This window comes from Plenodomus lingam (genome assembly GCF_022343315.1).
Source record: "Plenodomus lingam strain CAN1 chromosome Unknown contig_3, whole genome shotgun sequence".
NCBI lineage: Eukaryota > Fungi > Ascomycota > Dothideomycetes > Pleosporales > Leptosphaeriaceae > Plenodomus > Plenodomus lingam.
The window spans coordinates 909,645-929,733 of record NW_027093944.1 but is presented as its reverse complement, the minus strand read 5'-3'; the positions used below and the strand labels follow the sequence as shown (position 1 = coordinate 929,733).

General features: G+C 44.2%; 9 protein-coding genes across 9 annotated transcripts; 3 read left to right on the top strand and 6 right to left on the bottom strand.

The window, feature by feature from the left end:
* Window positions 1-189: 189 nt before the first annotated feature.
* On the bottom strand, window positions 190-2,235 carry IAQ61_007701 (uncharacterized protein; the record flags this gene model as incomplete). The annotated part of the gene is made up of 5 exons (XM_066097694.1): window positions 190-628; window positions 727-907; window positions 978-1,204; window positions 1,271-2,043; window positions 2,134-2,235. 5 exons carry the CDS (start codon window positions 2,233-2,235, stop codon window positions 355-357), a joined length of 1,557 nt encoding a protein of 518 aa, XP_065952191.1. The 3' UTR covers window positions 190-354.
* A 782-nt stretch (window positions 2,236-3,017) lies between these two features.
* IAQ61_007700 (uncharacterized protein) lies at window positions 3,018-4,412 on the top strand (the record flags this gene model as incomplete). Its single annotated transcript, XM_003842112.1, has 2 exons — window positions 3,018-4,091; window positions 4,158-4,412. 2 exons carry the CDS (start codon window positions 3,018-3,020, stop codon window positions 4,410-4,412), a joined length of 1,329 nt encoding a protein of 442 aa, XP_003842160.1.
* Window positions 4,413-4,479: 67 nt separating this feature from the next.
* Window positions 4,480-5,896, bottom strand: IAQ61_007699 (uncharacterized protein; the record flags this gene model as incomplete). The annotated part of the gene is made up of 5 exons (XM_003842113.2): window positions 4,480-4,681; window positions 4,751-5,290; window positions 5,371-5,659; window positions 5,718-5,772; window positions 5,828-5,896. 5 exons carry the CDS (start codon window positions 5,894-5,896, stop codon window positions 4,480-4,482), a joined length of 1,155 nt encoding a protein of 384 aa, XP_003842161.2.
* A 6,748-nt stretch (window positions 5,897-12,644) lies between these two features.
* Window positions 12,645-14,012, top strand: IAQ61_007698 (uncharacterized protein; the record flags this gene model as incomplete). The annotated part of the gene is made up of 1 exon (XM_003842114.1): window positions 12,645-14,012. The coding sequence occupies one exon, from the start codon at window positions 12,645-12,647 to the stop codon at window positions 14,010-14,012; it is 1,368 nt and encodes a 455-aa protein (XP_003842162.1).
* A 701-nt stretch (window positions 14,013-14,713) lies between these two features.
* On the top strand, window positions 14,714-16,059 carry IAQ61_007697 (uncharacterized protein; the record flags this gene model as incomplete). Its single annotated transcript, XM_066097693.1, has 3 exons — window positions 14,714-14,736; window positions 14,879-15,919; window positions 16,038-16,059. The coding sequence occupies 3 exons, from the start codon at window positions 14,714-14,716 to the stop codon at window positions 16,057-16,059; spliced, it is 1,086 nt and encodes a 361-aa protein (XP_065952190.1).
* A 521-nt stretch (window positions 16,060-16,580) lies between these two features.
* Window positions 16,581-17,452, bottom strand: IAQ61_007696 (uncharacterized protein; the record flags this gene model as incomplete). The annotated part of the gene is made up of 2 exons (XM_066097692.1): window positions 16,581-17,114; window positions 17,189-17,452. The coding sequence occupies 2 exons, from the start codon at window positions 17,450-17,452 to the stop codon at window positions 16,581-16,583; spliced, it is 798 nt and encodes a 265-aa protein (XP_065952189.1).
* A 26-nt stretch (window positions 17,453-17,478) lies between these two features.
* On the bottom strand, window positions 17,479-18,066 carry IAQ61_007695 (uncharacterized protein; the record flags this gene model as incomplete). Its single annotated transcript, XM_066097691.1, has 1 exon — window positions 17,479-18,066. One exon carries the CDS (start codon window positions 18,064-18,066, stop codon window positions 17,479-17,481), a length of 588 nt encoding a protein of 195 aa, XP_065952188.1.
* A 416-nt stretch (window positions 18,067-18,482) lies between these two features.
* On the bottom strand, window positions 18,483-18,929 carry IAQ61_007694 (uncharacterized protein; the record flags this gene model as incomplete). The annotated part of the gene is made up of 1 exon (XM_066097690.1): window positions 18,483-18,929. The coding sequence occupies one exon, from the start codon at window positions 18,927-18,929 to the stop codon at window positions 18,483-18,485; it is 447 nt and encodes a 148-aa protein (XP_065952187.1).
* Window positions 18,930-19,096: 167 nt separating this feature from the next.
* On the bottom strand, window positions 19,097-19,846 carry IAQ61_007693 (uncharacterized protein; the record flags this gene model as incomplete). The annotated part of the gene is made up of 2 exons (XM_066097689.1): window positions 19,097-19,659; window positions 19,747-19,846. 2 exons carry the CDS (start codon window positions 19,844-19,846, stop codon window positions 19,097-19,099), a joined length of 663 nt encoding a protein of 220 aa, XP_065952186.1.
* Window positions 19,847-20,089: the final 243 nt, after the last annotated feature.

Below are 20,089 nucleotides of genomic sequence, written 5' to 3'. Positions count from 1 at the left end.
TCCTCCGGTTCCTAGTCATCGCATTTCCAGCGCTTGGGTGGCAGCGATTCACCAGTGGTCTAGACATCTCATCTGGTTTTTTTTTTTCATAGTTTTCCTTTGTCAATCTTGCCAATCTGGCCATCAGAGGTCTGCTACGAATCTTCACCATTATCATCAACATGGGTCACCCCAAGCATGAATAAAAAAGTCACGTCACATTGGGTTTATCTTGGGTATGATTGTGTGTGTGTGTGTGTGTGTCTCGTGACTTGGGCAGGATTGGATTGGCATGGGTTGGCGATTATCATCGTTTATGACCTTGCTGTACCCAATATGTGGAATGAAACCTCCCACAGATCTACCGATCCCACCCTACCTAACCTCCACCGTCTGCTCAACAACCCCATCCCGCTTCCCCCCCACAGACCCACTATCCCGCTCCTCCCGCTCCTCCTCCACCCCCGTAATAACCCCACTCCCCTCTCCCTCAAACTTGCCATTAATCTCCTCGAGCGTAAGCCCCTTGGTCTCCACAAACGTAAAGTAGGCAATGATGAGGAAGACAAAGTTCCAGGCCGCATTGATGAAGTAGAATTTCCAGCCGAGGTTCTGCATGGCGTAGGCCATGGCGAAGGAGGCGAGGAGGCTGGTTGGAGGTTAGCGGGGCAAGGTTCGGGGGGAGGGAAAGGGGTCGAGTGGAGTGGAATAGGGGAAACGAGGGTAACGTGGCGGGTGAAAACTTACCCAAAGCCAGAGTCAAGCATGCGAAAGATGGCGATGCCCGTTGCGCGTAACTTGAACTGCGAGACCTCTGTCGGATACAGACTAGTCATGGGCGTGATGGAGAAGGCATAGAACCCCTGGAACAAAAAGATGACGGCAATAGTACCGTAAATTCCCGATGTGTTTGTGCTTTCGCCGTACGCTTTGTCCCATGGTCAGCATCTTCCCCTGCGCTGTGGACTCGAGCTTGGGAAATAGGACAGGAGACGTACTTTTGATGAGACCGCCAATCATCAGGAGTGTGACGACCATGCCGCCTACCCCGATAAAGGTCTGCATCCTGCGGCCGAGAATGTCGAGCATGAAGCTGCCGAGGACGGCGACGGCAAAGGACCAGCAGTTTATGATGACTTGGACTTGTGTCTGAGTTTGTGTTTTGGTGATGCCAGCCTGCGTCAGGATTTTGCCCAGGTAGAACCTATTTCCGACTTCTGTCAGCCTCGAACACTTCCGGATGGCACATCCAGTTGTCCCCCCCCCCATACAACACAAAAGGCCAACCTACGAGATGATGAAGTTTCCAAACATATTAATCATGGGCCCAAACGTACACAGAATGGCCAAACGCCTTCTGTTCGCCTTTGTCGAAACAATTTCCCGCCACGGATTGCGTGGAAACTGCTTCGCCTCTGCGCGAATCGTCGCCCGAATCTCCATCAACTGTCGACTTCCATCTTGCACATTCGTATTCCGTTCACCCTGCATAATCACCAACACCTCCAACGCCTCCTCATCCCGCTCCCGCGCAATCAACCACCGCGGCGACTCAGGCACAAACGGCACAATCGCCGCAGCCAGCAAACTTGGCACAAACTGCAGCAAAGACGGCAACCGCCACGCCCACGTACTCGCAATATTCTGGCTCCCGTAGTTTACAATCGCAGACGTCAGGCTGCCGACGTAGAAGCAGGAGAAGAAGAGGCCGAGGACGCGGGCGCGGTTTCGGGGCGGGAGCAGTTCGCCCAGAAGGGTGGGGGCTGCGCCGTTGCTGATGGCAGAGCCGATGCCGACGATGATGCGGGCGATGACGAACATGGCGACGTTTTGGGCGGCCGCTTGGAGGATGATGCCGATGATGGAGACGAGGGAGGCGACGTAGATGGCTCGGCGGCGGCCTAGGTAGTCGGGTACTGGTTGCATGAGGTAGGAACCGATGATGCCTCCCATCCACATGGCCGCGTTGTTGAGGCCTTCGGTTGCCGTGTTCAGATGGAAGTATTCCGAGTAGGAGGGGAGAATGAGGAGTCCGTTCATCACTGACGAGTCGTAGCCCAACGTCTTTATATTTTTCCCCGTCAGTATTCTTCATCTTCGTCCATTCTGCCTGGAACGGTGTCTGGCTTGGGGAAAGCGTTTGGAACGTCTTACCGCTGAGTTGACAATAGTCACTGCCAAAAGTAAAGGCATGAGGATCCTGTGATCCGCAGGGACGAGCTTCGAGACATGCTTGCGCTCAAACTTTGCCGCCATGACACTTGCTAGCAGACGGTGCTCTAGTTAACGATACAAGATCAATCTTGAGAACGAGCCGAGCAGCCAGCGAAGTGGGGGGGGGGGGGTATCACACTTTAGAAACTACCTAGTAACGAGGTAGATGTGATTTCCAGACATGACATCCACCACGAATCCCCAAAGATCATATACTTCGCCATATACCCATCTCCACGTCTATCTTTACCGTATTCTTATCACTCCCAAATCCCCAGAGAAATGCCGATTAGATTGGCGCAAGATAACCCACACCCACTCAATTCCTGCACTTGTACAGATATCGGCCCGTACGCTCTTGTATCCTGTTTGTCAATGTTGTCCCAGCTCGGCCAATCAGTAAAGACGTTATTATCCCACCGTCTCGCTTACCGCGAGAAGCTAAAGCCTGGCTCACAAACTAGTAGTCAGAGATGGGATCGTTGGGGGATGGCGCGGGCTAAGACTTCCCGAACTGGGAGCTTGGGCAGAGAGACTCGCCCGAGCTCGACCGAGTGGACCCACTTGGGTGTAGATTACTTCCCCATGATTTTCGCGGGTGTGGAGTAAGTGCGTGTTGGGGGCTCAGATGACATGTTCACTCGTTGAACAGGGGGGTTTGTGACTTTGCCCTTTTTCCTTGAATGAAAGACTTCATATGATTGCATCTTCCTTTTCCAAGACGCTACCGGTACTGCTACAAGAAACGTGGATAGTTCCCGGTACCTAGCCTTCTCATTCCCCTATTACTGAACGTCATACCGGCAAGCATTCCTCCTCAAACTATGCCTGCGACTACACGAGAGTGGCCTGCATGGCCCGAATTCACTGCTCAGGACGCTGAGAGTACAAAAGACCCTGATTTCCTCTCGATAAAGAAGAGTCTGATTGCAGAATACGGAGCCGAAACACTGCGTCAAAGCTGGATCAAAGTGTGTCGGGAGCTTCAAGTGGTCACCAACGAGATATTGGAAAAGGGAAACGAGATCATTCCCATCTTCGACACAGCCGAAGTAATCTCCAAAGGCTTCACCAGCAGCCAAAAGGCCGAGATACAGCGTATCGGCGCCTTCATCTGTCGGGCCACGATCCCAGAGACCGAGACAGACACGCTGTATCAAGACATGACCAAATATGTCGCCGACAACAAGGCCTCTATCCAGGCCTGGCCCAAGGAAAGTCCCAGCATGTTGATTCTATACAATTCACCCACCCAAATCAAAATCCGTTCAAACCCCAACCACCTCATGCTCCAACGCAAGCTAAACGAGCTCTGGCACGGCTACAACGCCGCGGAGCACACCTCACCCGAACCTCTAGCCTACCTCGACGGTCTTCGCGATCGGGCACCAGGTCAACCGTTCCTAGGACTGGGACCGCACATCGATGCCGGTAGCTTCTGCCGCTGGGCCGATCCCGCATATCGCAAAGTCTACGACAACATCTTCCGCGGTAGACCAGAGGCTCACGATGCATTCGACATTGGGCTGCGAAAAGACGCCGACCAGGAGCTGTACAAGGCCATGGCACACTCGACCGTTCTGCGCACGTTTCAAGGCTGGACGGCGTTGACTCCCACTGCACCACGCGAGGGAACTATCATGATCTACCCGAATTTGAAGTATGTGATTGCATACATGCTTCTGCGACCTTTTTTCCAGCCTCCAAAGGATAAGCATGCTGATGTGATGGACCCGGAGACTTGGACGTTGGACGAGGAGACTGGCTGGTTCCCCGGGACGTTCAAGACACAGAGTCAGCGGCTAAGTCGAGTTTCGCATCCGCATCTCAGATTGGAGGAATGCTTGGTTCACATGCCCAAAGTGAGGCCCGGTGATACCGTGTGGTGGCATTGTGATGTAAGTTCTTTTTTGGGGTATCGACTTCTTTCCGCTGTTTTAGGCTGACTGGCTGCGATATCTTAGGTCTGCCATGCAGTTGACACGGAACACTTGGGTAAGGTCAATGCATCTGTCGCCTTCATTGGAGCATGCCCCACCACGCCGATCAATAAGGACTATATCAGGAGGCAGCTGGCTGCCACACTGGAGGGTCGAGCCCCACCCGATTATGCCATAGATGGGGAAACTGACTTGGACGAGAGGAAGTTGAAAGGCTACGTGGGCTTTGATGGCTTGAGCAATGATGCTCGAAGGGCGTTTGGATTCGAGTTGTTATAATGATAGTCTGAGCATTGGGTGACCTGACACAGAATAGATGACAAGGTTCAAAATTTCAAAAGTAATGTCAAGACTTCTCCAAGCTGGTAAGTCTTTCTTGAAGAATTGTTGAAGCGTGATGCGCCAGTGCATTCCTCGACTTGACCTGGTCGAGCAATTCGATGGCGGTATGAACGATTTCACAGTACCCCTCGTCATGACCAGCTTCCCTATCCTGAATTTCGCGAAGAAGAACAAGGGCTGCTGTGAATATTTGGTATGAAAGTGCCCTATGAAAATTTAGCACTTTCAAGTGGTTTCCTGGGTGCATCGATACACTGCTAGAAGGGAGGGCTTACCACTGCTTTCTCATTGAAGACGGCAGACTCCAATTGTTGTTGATCCAGATGATGCTCACGGAAGATCTCACAGTGATTGTTCTCGCCCAATCTGGTCGCTGTTGGTTTGAATTGGACAGCCATTGATCTTGCAGAGCCCGGTTTACCCGAACGCGGAGATGTAAGAGAACTAGCGTTAGATCAAAACGCTGCCAAGTGACCCATGATGCCGCCTTCGTAGAATGACGGGCGTGCTCTTCTTCGTTTCCTACATCCATATCTGGTTGAAGATGGAGGGGTAGAGTGTCGATGATACCTGCGAGCTCCTCATCGGTAGCCCTGATGACTCGAATTGTTTCTTCGAGCGTGTCGAGGCCTATTCGAACGGCTCGGAGGAAGCGGTGCCAAACTGTTGCTGTTCTGGCCATGAAGATGTGGTAGTGCACCGGATGGTCTTGATGAGATATCGTGACGTCTGACGTTGAAGGCGATGGAGCCGTAGGATAAGGTACGTCAAAGTCTACTTCGTCAAACGCAGGCGGGTGATAGGGGAGGCTTAACCTGCAATAATCATGAGTTGAGGCTTATGAGAGGAAAGATCAATCAGAGGCAAAACAAAAGAAGGTATACGTTCATCTTACCATTCACAGATGACTAGGGTCCACCAGAGGCGGTGTTGTGCCTCTTTGCTCAAGTTTTTTGCCGCCAGGTGAGAATATGGCGTATCGAGATGTATTCTCTGGGCGATTCGCAGTGCACAACTCCACATATGCTGCCCTAGATTTGAATTTCCAAAGTTGTTGAAACATATACCAAGGACAGCAATTGCTTGGACGGATCGTATGTGAGGAACTCTCATGAAGTCGGCACGGTGAAGACAAAAGATGGCAGCGTCATACCATATCTGACTTAGCATCTGGTGTCCGAATGCTGTTAGGGGGTTCAGCTTGCGTTTACAGATGTTGAGACTCGCAAAAGGCTCACCCACGCTCTTGGAGAGTCAACTCTTCTGCTTCGTCATCGTCCATCATTAGGAGTGCTGCCTATAGAACCGAACCATCAGCTTATACCTTAAATTGGCGAGGAATATTGTAATACACTAAGCACACTGAAATAGACAGCCATCCAGAATGGGTCAGCCTGATCAAGGGTGGCTCCATTTGCCATCGTTGACGTAAAGTCATTACACTCATGCCGGAACTGTGGATATTCGAGCGCGTAATGAACCCAGGAATTCCATCTTTCATCGTAATCAAGGAGCCGTTCGCTGCATGACTGGCTTGGTAGGACTATATCGCCCCAGCTTGACACGACTGATCTCGACGCTGGAAGATCGGAAGCTAGCCTATCCCACAGCCTTTGCTCAAGCCCATCTACATCTTGGTCGATCCATTGCATTCGTGGCGGCTGGCTGAAGACACGATGCGCCACCCCATTAGGATTTTCTGATCTTGGTAGCCCTGACTGAAGTTGTAAATTCTGTGCCTTTTCATGCCGTAATTGCTCATTTTCGCTTTTCAAATCCTGGTATGTTGGCACTGGTGAAGCGTCTCGATACGTCGTCATTTCCCCCCTGAAGATTACCATCTCACGAACACAAGTCTCAGGATGTCCGCGACGGACGCATGTGCCGCATGGAATGGATTTGTCACATCTTACTTTGCGCGAGGTGCAAGAAGTGCAACTACGCGGAACACGCTGTGTCGTCCTGATTGCAGTGAATCGATCCTGGGACATGGCAATGCCAGAGATTCGCAGCCGGCCGTGGCTATACTTCCCAGACGTGTGATTTAATCTGTATGGCTAAGATTAAGGCTGGATTTCAAGCTGCCCAAGGTGGTGGTGGAGAATGTGGAGATGCTAAGCAGCGAGGGCGCAGTTCATATGACCATGGAATTAGCGCTGCGTGAACTCGTATTTAGCATGGGGTTAGGCCGTGCCAAGCTCTACTAGCTAGCTAAGCAAGGTTAACTAAATATTATGCTATAAGATTTTATAATATATTCTAAACCTATTCTAAATATATTCTATACTAGTAATACTATAAGCTACTACTACTATACCTATTACTAATATATCCCTCTTATCCTATATAAGTAGATTAAAACATATTTAGAACGTGTTCTTAATAGGTTATAGAAGCACTATTAATAGTACCTTGCCCTTAGCTATATCCTAGATAATATTAGGGTATAGCCTATAGTTAGCCCTAATAGGGTAGTTAAGATAGAGAGTAGAGAGCACTACTACTATACTAAGATTAATAATAAGGGTACCTTATATAGAGTAAGAATAGGTTCTAAACGTGTTCTAAATAGGTTCTAATATTCTTAGGCTATTCTAGGTACTAGGGGCACTCTATATACCTATACTAAAAAAGATTATAGGCTTAATATAGCCTACTATAAGGTTAGTAAAGTTAAGAAGACTAGCTAGCCCTCTATAATAAAGGTCTATAAGGTAAAGAGTAAATATATTATTAACCTATTCTTAACTTATTATACTAATATATATAGACTTCTATATAAAGGTTATATATAATTACTAGAATACTTCTTACTATAAGTTATTTAGAATATATTTAAAACTTATTACTAATATATTTTATAGAAGTTCTCTAAGCCTAGCTAGTAGCTATTATAGGCCCCCCTATAAATACTAATACCCTCCTAAATATAATTTAGAAGAAGACTTATAGTAGCTATAATAGTAATAAGGTATAGCCTATAAGAACCTATTAAAAACACGTTACTAACTTATTATAGCTTAACTTTATTACTATATCTACCCTACTAAGGATTTAAGGTTATTAGATTCCTTATACTATCTATACTTATAATTATCCTAGCTATAGTAAGTTATTTATAATATATTATTAACCTATTCCTAATATATTTTAAGACTATTACTTTAATACTAGTATAGACCTTACTAATTCCTGCTAGAATACTACCTAGTTCTACTTATAGTATACTTTTATAGAGCCTAGGGAGGATAGGGAGGATAGAGAAGATACTAGAGAGGGGGAGGGAGATAATAATAGTAACAAGTAGGAATATATTAAGAATATATTAAGAATAAGTTCTAATAAATAATATATAATAGTATATAATCTAAAGGAGTAGTAGTAATTACTAAAATAAACTCTCTACTCTTTTCTTTTTTTTTCTATCTACTAAAAGTAAAGTACTATTTACTTTTATAGGGTCCTTTAATAGTATATAACTTTTTCTTTTAACTTTTATAGGTATTATAAAGCTCTAGTAGTCCCTTAGATTAAAGAAGAATCTAGTATTTATAGGTGTCTAGCTATAATATATTATTAATATATTCTAAATATATTTTAAGAGACTAGACTTATATCTTCTTTTTACTACTTTTGCTAAATATTATTTATAGTATAAAGGGGAGCAACTATTTACTTCTCTTCTTTACTCTCTACTTCCTTTTTAGCCTCTACTCTAGCTACTACTTCTTATTATAGACTAGCTATCTTAGAGGGTTCTTAAACCTTAAAGGAGGCACTTAGTATAGTCTACTCTACTAGCAGAGAACGTATTATTAACGTGTTTAGAATATATTCTTAAGTATTTACTATTAAGCTCCTATAAAAGATCCTTGCTTCTATAATACCTTATATTATAGTTCTACTATAGTTTACTAGGGCTATTTAAACCTTAGGATAATACCTCTTAAGGTAGTAAATAAGATTGCCTCTATTAGAGAAGCAACACTAAAATAGTTATTAATATATTATAAACGTGTTCTAACTTATATATATATATACTCTATAAAGTTTCTATACCCCTAATCTAGCCTAAATAGCCTAGTAGAAAAGCTCGCTAGGAAATACTATACACCTATTATTTAGGTAGGATATTATAGGAGAGAATACCCTAGTATTAGATAGAAGTAACTTAAGCTTAATATATTACTAGTATAAATCCTACTTAGTGTTAGAATAAGTTTATAACGTGTTCTTAATATATTCTATTATATACTAACTTTAAAAGATCTTTATAGACTATATTAACTAGTTATATCTAATAATATTAGGAAAGATAGATAGTAAAATAGTATTAAACTCTTAAATATAAAAAGTTCTTATAGAGTATAAGAAGAAAGAAGAAGAAAGAGAAGAAGAAAGAATATATATTTATCTACTTATATATACTTATATAATAGACTAGAATATATTAAGAACTAGTTAGGAACTAGTTACTATATTTATAGACTAACCCTACCTTATATAAAAAGTAGCTATCTCTTTCTTAAGTTTAAACTATGCCTTTTATAATTTAAATAGTGCCTTTTTCTATACAAGTTCTTCCTTATCTACCTCTAGCTTTTCTTTTCTCTCCTTTAGAGCCTAATTACTAAGAAGAGCCTTTTATTATAAAGTTTATAGTTATAGACTAATAATAAGTTAGGAACATATTATAAATATATTTTGTAAAGCATACCTTTAGGTTACTATTAGTAGAGGAGAAGAGCCTAGTAGTAGAGAAGATAGAAAAGGGGCTAGTAAACTTCTTTCTAATACCGCTCTACTACTTGCCCTCTAGCTTTAGGCTTTTAAGCGTGCTCTTTTATTTCTTATTAAGACTAAGATATATCTAGTTAAGTTAGATATAGCAAGACTTACTTTATTATTATCTAGAGTGTTATTATTATTATAAGACGTGTTCTAAATATATTCTAAATATATTTTAATTAGCAAATATATATAACACTAGCGTAAGACTTACTTTCTCCCCTTTAAAGCTTTTTAAGGTACCTTTACTTAAGCCTATTAGGAGTTCTATAGTTATAGTGTATTCTAAACTTACTCTAGGCTTTAAACTCTTTTATATCCTATAGATCTATCTAGTGTGTACTATATAATATTACTTATATAATTCTAATAGGTTAAGAATAGGTTATAAACTTACTTCTAAGTAGCCTTAAGAATACTTATATACTTACTAGTTTTATATCCTTTCTAGCCTACTTGCTTAGCTATATTTAAATAAGATTCTAGTTTTTCCTATACCTCTTTTAATATTTTACTATAGCATTGCACAATCCTAGTAGCAATTACTAGGTTTTTCTTATAGATTGCCTAGTTTTAGGTATCTTTAGAGGGTTTGTGTTCTAATTATATAAGAACAAGTTAGGAACATGTTTAGAATAGGTTTAGAATATATTTACTTACGTAAGAGGAGGTTAGTAAGCTAAAAGTATTCCTCTACTATTAATACCTATAGTAATTCACTTAGATATAAAGAGGTAGTATTATCTAGCTCTCTTTTATATACTTTATAAATACTTCTTTATAAATATACTTAACAAAATCTTATATAAGATTAAAGTTACTAGCGCTAGTTACGCTTATAGGGATTAATTAACTAGAGATAGCGCCTAAGTCCTAGAAACAAGTTAGAAACACGTTACAAATATATTATAGTGCGCCATAAAACTTACCTATTATCTACTTGTTATATATATTAATAGTAGTCCTATAGAATCCCTATAAGTAAATATACCTCTATAACACTTGTCTTTTTATAAGTGCTTTATACTTCTAAAAGAAGTTAGTAATAGCAACTTAATATATCTTAGTTATATCCTTATCTATAATAATTTAGCTAAGTGTAATAACTATAATATATTAGAAATATATTATAAACCTATTCTTAATACGTACACTTCTTTTCCTATAGGTAGAAGATTACTATTAGAATCTCTACCTATACCCTATATAACCTCTTATATAACATATCTATCTAGAATATATCTTAATCTAATAGAATTAATACCTACTCTTTAAAAAGGCAAATAATTAAGTTACCTAAGCTTAATATAAAGATTTGCTATATATACGCCTGTAGTAACGTATTAGTAATATATTCTAAACCTATTCTCTTATACTATATATAGTTTTAGGATCCTAATACTTTATCCTCTACTTATAGTATACTCCTCTAAGGCTACTCTTAAATAGGAACTATAGAAGCTTTTTACGCTTTATAATACGTAAGATTTTATCTTTATTTATAAAGCTAATATATATTTCTTTAATAGAATAGAAACCTTTAAGTTAGAGATAGGTTTAGAGCTAGGTTAAGTTTAGGAACTAGGCTATAATAAGTTAGGAATATATTTATAATAGGTTGTAAACAACTTATATTATATAAGCTATAGAGTAAGCATAGGCTACAATACCTTTACTACTTCCTTAATATTACTATTAGATAGTGTTAAGGGAGGAGGAGGTATATATATATATATACTAAAAGAAATAATAGTAAAAAAAGGTATTACTACTATATCTATTAGTATAATTACTTAGAAGGTAACTTTATATAGGATTTTAAATAGAGATCCTTACCCTTATAGATAATTAACGCCTAGAATATATTAGGAATATATTAGGAATAGGTTATAATATACCTACTATACTTCTTTATCTAGCTTAACTATAGCTTAACTACAGAATATAAAGCAGGACTACTAGAAAGATTTAATATCTCCCTAGTTAGAAGACCTTATAGATATGTAGAGTCTACCTCTAGTAGTACCTAACTAAAATAATATTTTTTCCTAGTAGTAGATATTAGGCTATAGTTCTAATAGCTAATATATAGTTAAGCCTGTTCTATAATTTACTAACTTATTATTAATATATTTTAAATATATTTAAGTTTTGCTCCCTACCTAATTTACTATAGTCCTTATTATAGGATAATAAGATACCTAGTAGTCCTTATAAATCCTTAAAGAGAAGCGCTTAATAAGGCTATAATAATAGCTTCTTATTTATAGTTCTCTTTCTAGAATTTTCTTAGGTACTATACTTTTTAAGGTTTAGATCTAATTATATAATATATTATTAATAATATAATAAGAATATATTTATAATATATTCTTAAGATACTTACACGCTTTTACCCTAGAGTATTAGTATTTATACTAGCTTGCTAGCTAGCTATTAAAGAATAGTAAAGTTATAGGCCTGTTAAGATAGACAGACTAGTAGGAGTATTATACCTACTAGAATTAGAATAATTTAAGAACGTGTTCTTAACGTGTTACCTATATAGCCTACATAAGCACCTCTTCTCTTATTAGGTAAGAGCTATCTTTATATTGCTAAACTAGTATTATATACCTATACCCTTAGCTATATAATTAAGGGTATACTAGGAGAATAGCTATATACTTAATAATTGCTAGTATAAGTAGTAGTCCTTAACTATTACTATAAGTAAGGTATATATTATACCCCTATAACGTGTTACTAACCTATTCTAAACTTATTCTATTTACTTTTACTTACTTCCTTAACGCTACTACTACTATCCTTCTTTAGCACTTTATATAGTTACCTAAATTTATCTCTAATATTACTATCTAGTTTAGATACGTTATCTAGTACTACTATACTAAACTCTAGTATAGTATTTAGGAACGCCTGTATATTATTAAGAATAGGTTTAGAATATATTTAAAAAAGATAGTAATAAAAACTACGTTTACTTACTTAAATTACTCTAATTTATACTTAACTATAGGCTAGTTTATATAACTATAAAAATTTGCCGCTATAACGTAGACTTAAACCTATAGGGATATTCTAACCACTTAGAGTAAAGCCCAAGTCGCCCGACGCTAAACCCATGGTCATATGACATGCCACCACGCAGGCAGCAGCGATAAAGCTCACCCGAAGTCGCCCGAGTCTCAGACTAACTAGCCGTGGCATAGCGCATGTAACCTTATATCTTATAATCGAGGGAGATGCGAGAGATCATTAGGTATACTTCACAAAGTCGTTCAAGGGGTTAGCCGGCTCACACAACCTGACTCTGAGCCTGTTCAAAAACCGTCTCTTATCTGGGACATAAGAAACCCCTTATCCTACAGCAGTACCATCATGACATCAACGCTCGTATTTCAGGGCGCCGCCATTCACTGCAAAGATCCATCGAACCTGGAGATACTCAACGACGCAACTCTCATCATTTCCAACGGCCGCATATCTGCATTTTATGAGTCTAGCAACCATGTTTCCCAGGATGCCATCCCCCCCGATGCCAGAATCCACCGTCTCCCAGTCGGAGACTTCCTCATTCCAGGGTTCGTCGACACGCACAATCATGCGCCCCAATGGCCAATGCGTGGTCGTGGACAGGGCTTGCACATTCTGGACTGGCTGGACCAAGTCACTTTTCCAGTAGAGGCGCGCTACGCCGACAATGCGTATGCTGCTCGGATTTACGAAGACACGGTTGAGGACTTCTTACGCCATGGTATCACGACGGCTTCTTACTTCAGTTCGCGGCATGCTGACGCCACTCGTATCTTGGCTGATATATGTCATCGCAAAGGCCAGCGTGCTTTTATTGGGAAATGCAATATGGACCGCAACGCGCCTGATTACATTCGTGAGACTGACGCTGAAACATCACTCCGCGAGACAGAGGAGTGTATAAAACATGTTCGTAGTCTGCCAAAGCAATCTACAAATGATGCTGGAGCACTCGTTCATCCCATTGTGACGCCACGGTTTGCCATCTCTTGTTCCGAAGAGTTGCTGCGGGGATTGGGCGACCTCTTGAAGCAGGACGAGACACTGGCAATGCAAACGCATTTCAACGAAGCGCAGCAGGAAATTGATGCTACGAGGGCCTTGTTTCCCGAATTCAAAGGAAGCGAGGCTGACCTATACGAGAGCTTTGGCCTTTTAAACCAACGCAGCGTTCTCGCACATTGCACCATCATGTCGGATTACGAGAAAGAGAGGATCAAAACGCTTGGTTGCGGTGTAGCACATTGCCCAATCGCCAACATGACAGTTGGAGGTGGATTCATGGTAGCACCAATACGAGACTTTCTGAGTCGTGGGCTCAAGGTCGGTCTTGGAACGGACAGTGGCGGCGGCTGGGCCTCCCAAATGCTCGCCGTCATCCGACAAGCCATGATTGCCTCTAATGCACAAGAAGTGCTATCGCAAGGAAAAGAAAAGGCTCTCTCTCTCGAAGAGACTTTTTACCTGGCTACAATGGGCGGCGCTAGAGTAATGTGTCTTGACGACCAGATTGGGAACTTTGAAACCGGCAAAGACTTTGACGCGGTTTGGGTGTCGACGACTTCAGGGCTGAAGTCGGCTATGACGCCGAGGGAGGAGGATGACTCGTTGCGAACGGCTTTTGAAAAATTTGTACTTACGGGAGATGATAGGAATATGGCACATGTGTATGTAAGAGGCCGAAGAGTGGCTGGTCATGGGTCGTATCCATGAGTCGGGTGAACATAGACTCGGCTGATGCTGTGCATCTCGTACATTGTGTGGTAACTATGCATTGAGTACTAGGTACTGGAATCTACACTAGGTACCATGCTGGCATGGCAACGTGTCACACCCGTTATGCTCTTCGAACATTCATCAATATTCTTACCTTGCAAGCCTGATCGCTAGATGCGGACCACTGTGCCTACATTCTTGCAAGGATAGGAGTTAGTTTGTCCAACAATCCAAATGATAACATACTATCGTCAACGACTTCCGTGCGGTCAATTCGTCACAAGTAACGTCTAAAGGTCTACAACTGCTATTCTACAGGCACAACTGCTATGCTACAGGCACATGCTTCAAAGACGATAGCTAACAAACCCACAATGGAAAGCGAACCACACGGAATTGTGAGATCACTTAATTGATTATACACTGCTTATATCGGTAAACCATAAGACACTTCTGGCTTCTGAGCGTCTGGAGTGGTACTCGTCTGTTTAGTATTACCGGTAGCGACGTGGCCTATGTTTCTTGGCCAGCCATAGCAGCTTACCGGTATGCGCTAGAGTCATACCTACCTACTGTAGCCAAGGGGCAAAGTAGCGTCACCTTACCCCGGTATGCTTCTCTAATGGACCATACTCTTGTAACGGTACGGCAGCTTCTCACCGCCACGCAAACGACTTGATACTGCCACACTACCACTCATGAGAACAAAGCCTTGTAATCCGTATAATCCTGATCTAGCCTTTCTTCCAATGGTTTTACACACATTCTAGTTACAAACGCGGACCTGCGGCTCTTTTACCGGTACCAAGGACGTACCGGTACTCGATTTCACACAGTTTACGCATCTAATCTCCACCATAGAGATACACACGCAATCCTCTAACGAACAAACAAACCACCAGACTTACTAAAAGCAGTTCTTACCCTTTGTACAAAACACAATGTCCTGGCTCCACTCCCTCCTACCCAAAATCCTCCTCCCAACCTTTAATTACCTGGCCACATCAAGTCCTTGGCTCTGTCAATCTAGCATCATCCATTCCACCAACGCCGCGCCTTCTCCCTCCAAGTATTCGCCAGGCTCTTGGATTCCTTCACAAGTACCTCCGTTCCTTCTCGAGACACTACTGCCGCTGGTGCAGCATCCCCTTTAACAATCAGATCGCCGCGCTTCCCTTTGGACTGGTGTTGAAATGGTCAGACGGCACACGGCTCGAAGAAGTAACAGCCACCTTGATAGCGCGGGCTACGGGCTTTCCGGTGCCAAAGATTGTCTTCTACGCCGAGCATGCCGACACACCGCATGCACCGGTGTCAATCCTCATGACCCGCAAACCGGGAGAGGATTTGCGCGAGCCTAAATCGCATGAGCGAATGACCGACGACGAGCGCGAGCGCATCTTTGCAGAACCCCAGTGCATGCTACAGGTGATGCGGAAATGGCATCACATAGTAGGCAAAGACCGGATCTGCTCAGTGTCGGGTACGGCAGTCAGGAGCGTGCGCATCCCCAATCACGCAGTCGGACCATGTGAAACCGAGGCTGAATTCAACAATCACCTTTTTGATTCCCTCTCCGGCCACCGCCTCGTCACCGAGCAAAAGTTCAAAGAGACGGTGGAGGTCGCCGGGCGATTGCAAAAGGTGCAGCACTCCATTGTCTTCACTCACGGCGATGTCAAACATCACAACATCATGGTTCTCAACGGCCACAGTACCGGGTTCCTGGACTGGGAGTCTGCGGGCTGGTCTCCCGAGTATTGGGAATTCACAACCCCGTTGCGATTTGGCCCGAGAGAATTTTGGTGGAATGAGTGGGTGTGGGGATTAGGCGGTGAGAAATACGCGGTGGAACTGGAGAGCGAGAAGGCGCTGGTTCCTCTGACGGTGGATGCCTGGGCATGGTAGATGTCTTGCATTGTTTCATACAAGAGTCTTGGGTTTTCTGATTGCGTAGGGTTTGGGGTGGAAATCGTGCAGTGCGAGATTGCAAATGTTGTTTGTATGGAACTGAATTAACAGCAAAGACCCATGTGCATCTTGAGTACATATGTCTACTTCAACTTGAGAGTAAGAACATGAGTGTACCTCTCATCCCACAACATTCCCCAAACCCCCCCAAACTTCCCACCTTATCCCCCCCCCCCCTCCGGTCCGCTATACCACCTACCCCCATTCCCATACCACCCAACCCCACCTCACACTCCCTCACATCCAAAACATAGTCTGCCCCACCCACTCCACCCACGGATTCTTCGCCACCTCCGCGCTATAAAACACCGGAGTCGCCTGCTCAAACGTCCACGCCCTAACCACATCCTCCACACGTCTCTCATCCCTTTGCTCCTGCTCCTTTTCCGCCGCAGACTTGCGCAGCCATGTTTTCTTGCCTTCGGTGACTTCTGTACGCAGGTGCTTGTACCTGGCCTCGCGGGCAGCCTGTAGCGCCTTCTTGACCTCGTCTTGTTTTTGCGAGTGTGCCTGCTTGAGTGTGGATTGGGGGTCGGGTGTGAGGAAGTCGCGGAGGTATATACTGTGTGGATGTTAGTATACGGTGGATTGTGATTAGGTGGGGTGGGTGGGAGATGTACCGGCCACGCTCGCAGAGTCGGTCAGCGTAGTATGCGGGTGGAGCGTAAGACACTGCTCTCGTGGCGCGGACATAGGTGTAGCAGAGCTTGTAGGTCTGGATTCTACGTTAACTGTGTTGTCTTTGAAAGTAATGATAGGCCCGGGGAAGCCTGCAAGTGTAGCGCAATCACTTGCCAGCTCTTGCAAATCAGTGTCCTTGAGGCCCATCTCGTTCACCAACTGGAAGTAGTGTGCCGGTATCGCGGTACCCTTGATACCATCGTGGGACTGAAGGTAGAAATCGCTAAAGTAGGGTGAGGTGACCACCGTGTCGACGAGCGTACCCGGTTTGCAATTTCCGTTCGCCTCCTTCCGGGGGTCCAGCTTTGCATAGTTTGGATCGTCGGTGCCCGGCATAAAGCGCACATGGTGTCTCTTCGCGACCACCACGGCTGTCAATTTGAACTTGTTGTTCATCACATTGCATGTTTTGGCGGCTTCCTTGAAAGCTGCGCGAATCTGTGGCAACTCGCCATCTCTGACCTGGGCGTATTGCTACATATGATCAGTGCGATGTATTTCGACAGAACGGCGTCACATACCGAGTCAGAGACACCGTCCCGATAGTACAATATGTTTGCAGGAAGTTTCTTGAAGTGGATGAACCATGCCCGAATGCGCTCCGACACCATGCCCTTCACATCTTTGATGTCTTCACACGCAGAATCCCGGGGCTGAAGTCGCATGGAGCCAAGAAATTTCCCGCCGTGCTGGTCTACTGAACCGACAATGGCTGCGATAGAGGGCGTCCCTAGCAGCGCTCCCGGTCCGGGATGCGTGACGTCTCTGTGACATTGCTTCAGCATACACTCGTTCAGTACCCTTTCAAAACTTACGCTCCGAGAATCAACGTGTTCGCCAGGACTTTCGAGACATCCGCATTAGTATGGTTGGTCCCGCCGGCCTTCAAATTAACCTTCATCATCAAGTTGCCCCATTGTTGGTCTCCAAACGGAAGCCCGAATTTGTCCAATTTGTAGACTGCACACTGCGACTGCAGAGCATATTTTCGATCGGCGAGATCCTTGAGTATCGAATATGCGACGGTATTCTTCTTGCTCAGGACCAGCAGAACGAAGTTGGCGCCTTTGCTCTTGGCTTCATTGAACACTTCCTCCGCAATCTCCAAACTTGTAAAGACTCGACTTGTTTTACCACCAACCACTGTGTGCGATGTCATGCCGTAGATGCGGGCATTCTCAACAAACCCTTCGGTAAACAACTTCAAGGAATCACCTGGAAGCGGACCACCTTCGGGGGAAAAGATGATGAACAACTTGAGTTTGATAGAGCCTTGTTGTAGAAAAGTGCGGCCGGCGAGGTTCCACTTGCCGTCCTTGACTGCCGCTCGATTTTTCGATGCCGCTCCACCATACGTGACCGTTGGGATTGGGAGCTCAGCGGCAGGAACTTTGAGCATACGAGGATCAATCAAGATGGGCGGACATGCACGCTATTCCCAGTCAGTACCAGCTAATCATCACGCGGTTATCAGAATTGTATCAGTGAGAGATGCAGACTCACAAATGGTGCGAAGCCTTTTCCATTGTGGCAACCCATCAAAACGAGACCCTCATGCTCGATCAGTGCGCGGCCATCTGCTGGGTGATGGCAGGCAACCTCAATCATGTCGCTCAAAAGCGCCTCCGGGAGCCTGCCTTTCAACAGCTGGTATGGTAAGATCTGCAGCACCTCGGGAGGGTACCACATTGCATTTTCTCTTGTACCACAGTTGACCGCACTCGACTTTGGAAACTGTAGGCGCATTTTGTAGGCTAATAATGTCAGCACATAGGCTCTATTTCGCTAGAGAAGGTAACCGGCCTGATATGCACACTAGAAGACACAAGATGACTTACTCTTCTCGAAATGATCCTTTATCGTCATTTTACCACCCTCTTTCAGGGTGAAGCCTTGCTCATCACAGGGACCGCCTTCTGCTATGATCGTCTTGATCCGAGCTGCAATAGTGGAGGCATTGGATCTTGGCTGTTTTCCACTGTGCTTTGGATCATATATCAATTGGACCCTCACACCCCGCAAAGCCGCAAAGCCGGCAGCCTCATTTTTGAAAGTTTTTCTGTCCGACACGAATTGGCTAACGAGGATGGGATTGTAGAAGGCGCTCGTGCAAGCATTGAGATTGAGAAGGATCTGGCCCATGCCGGGCCTGATGGAATAGAAGTAGCCGCGCATTGCGCACAAAGACGATCCGAGAGGTGAGTGACCACTAGTCACAAAGATCTTGTTTGCTCTCAAAGAGAAGGAGTCTCTGTGATTCATAGCCTTCGAAATGACTAAATTGAGGGCACACTCAATAACCGTGAGTGCCTTGCGTGTACGCTGATTCGTGTTAGCCCAGCTAGGTTTGTAACTGCTTCCCAAGCAAGGCCTCGTGCCGACTTTGTAGTCTAGGATCCCTGCTACAGGTATGAACCCCAACAGCAGGACTAAATGTGACTCACTTCTGTGGGTTCAGCCTTGCCCTCACTATACTCTCTGGGCAGTTGCGTATCCACAACCCCATTGTAGGCGAGCTCAAGAACGATGGCTTCTTCATCCTCTCTGTCATCTCTGTAATGGACAGGAGTGGGGTCCAGTGTCTCTTCGGGGAACTGCACCCAGGAGATGATGAGTGAACGAAAGTCCGTCACAAACTCAGCTTGATGGCTCCTCAAGAAACCGGTCTTGTTAATCAATGCATCAACAAGAGCCTTCTTTTTCCGCTTTCCCATATTAGTCGGCATTCCTTTGATCTCGTATTGATATAATGGCAATTTGGGGTCAAGCTTCAGGGCAAAGTGATTGGTGTAAACAGAGGCCCTTGTGGTGTGGAACATCTTCCGGAGCGGAAATTCTGCGGTCTTTGCGTATTTACGAATGTCCTCGAGCAACTTGCTGAACATTTTGGGATCGACGAGGTCTCCGGGGACCGGCCTGCGAGCAGGTGGAGTAACGGGCGGAGCCATTTGAAGCCAACTGCCATCGACGGCAGTGGGAATGTTGGATGGGCCTAGTGAGAGTCGGGATAGATCCGGGGGAGCTTCGCCTGAACATAAGAATCAGTACATTCCGAGGGACACAGCAGTGTCAAACCTACTAGACCCAGATCCAGTAGAAGCACCTGCACTCTGGCTGCCACGTGCTGTACCATTTCCATTTCCGAATGCACCACCACGGCGGCGTGGCTTTCCAGACATGTTTTCACCTGAAGAATGGTGTTTTGCTTTGATTAGTTATTGCGATGAGTGATACTTTGTGCTAGACAGTCTTAAGTAGTAGTATTAGCATCAGCATCAGCCTTCCATACCGTCTAGTCAAATGCACTTACAGTGACCGAAATCCCTTATCAAGGGAATATGTAATGTTGGCGAAGCAGACAGCTATCAATACTATATCCACTTGGAGCAGCGGCGCATAAATATCAGACGTGAATGTTGGAG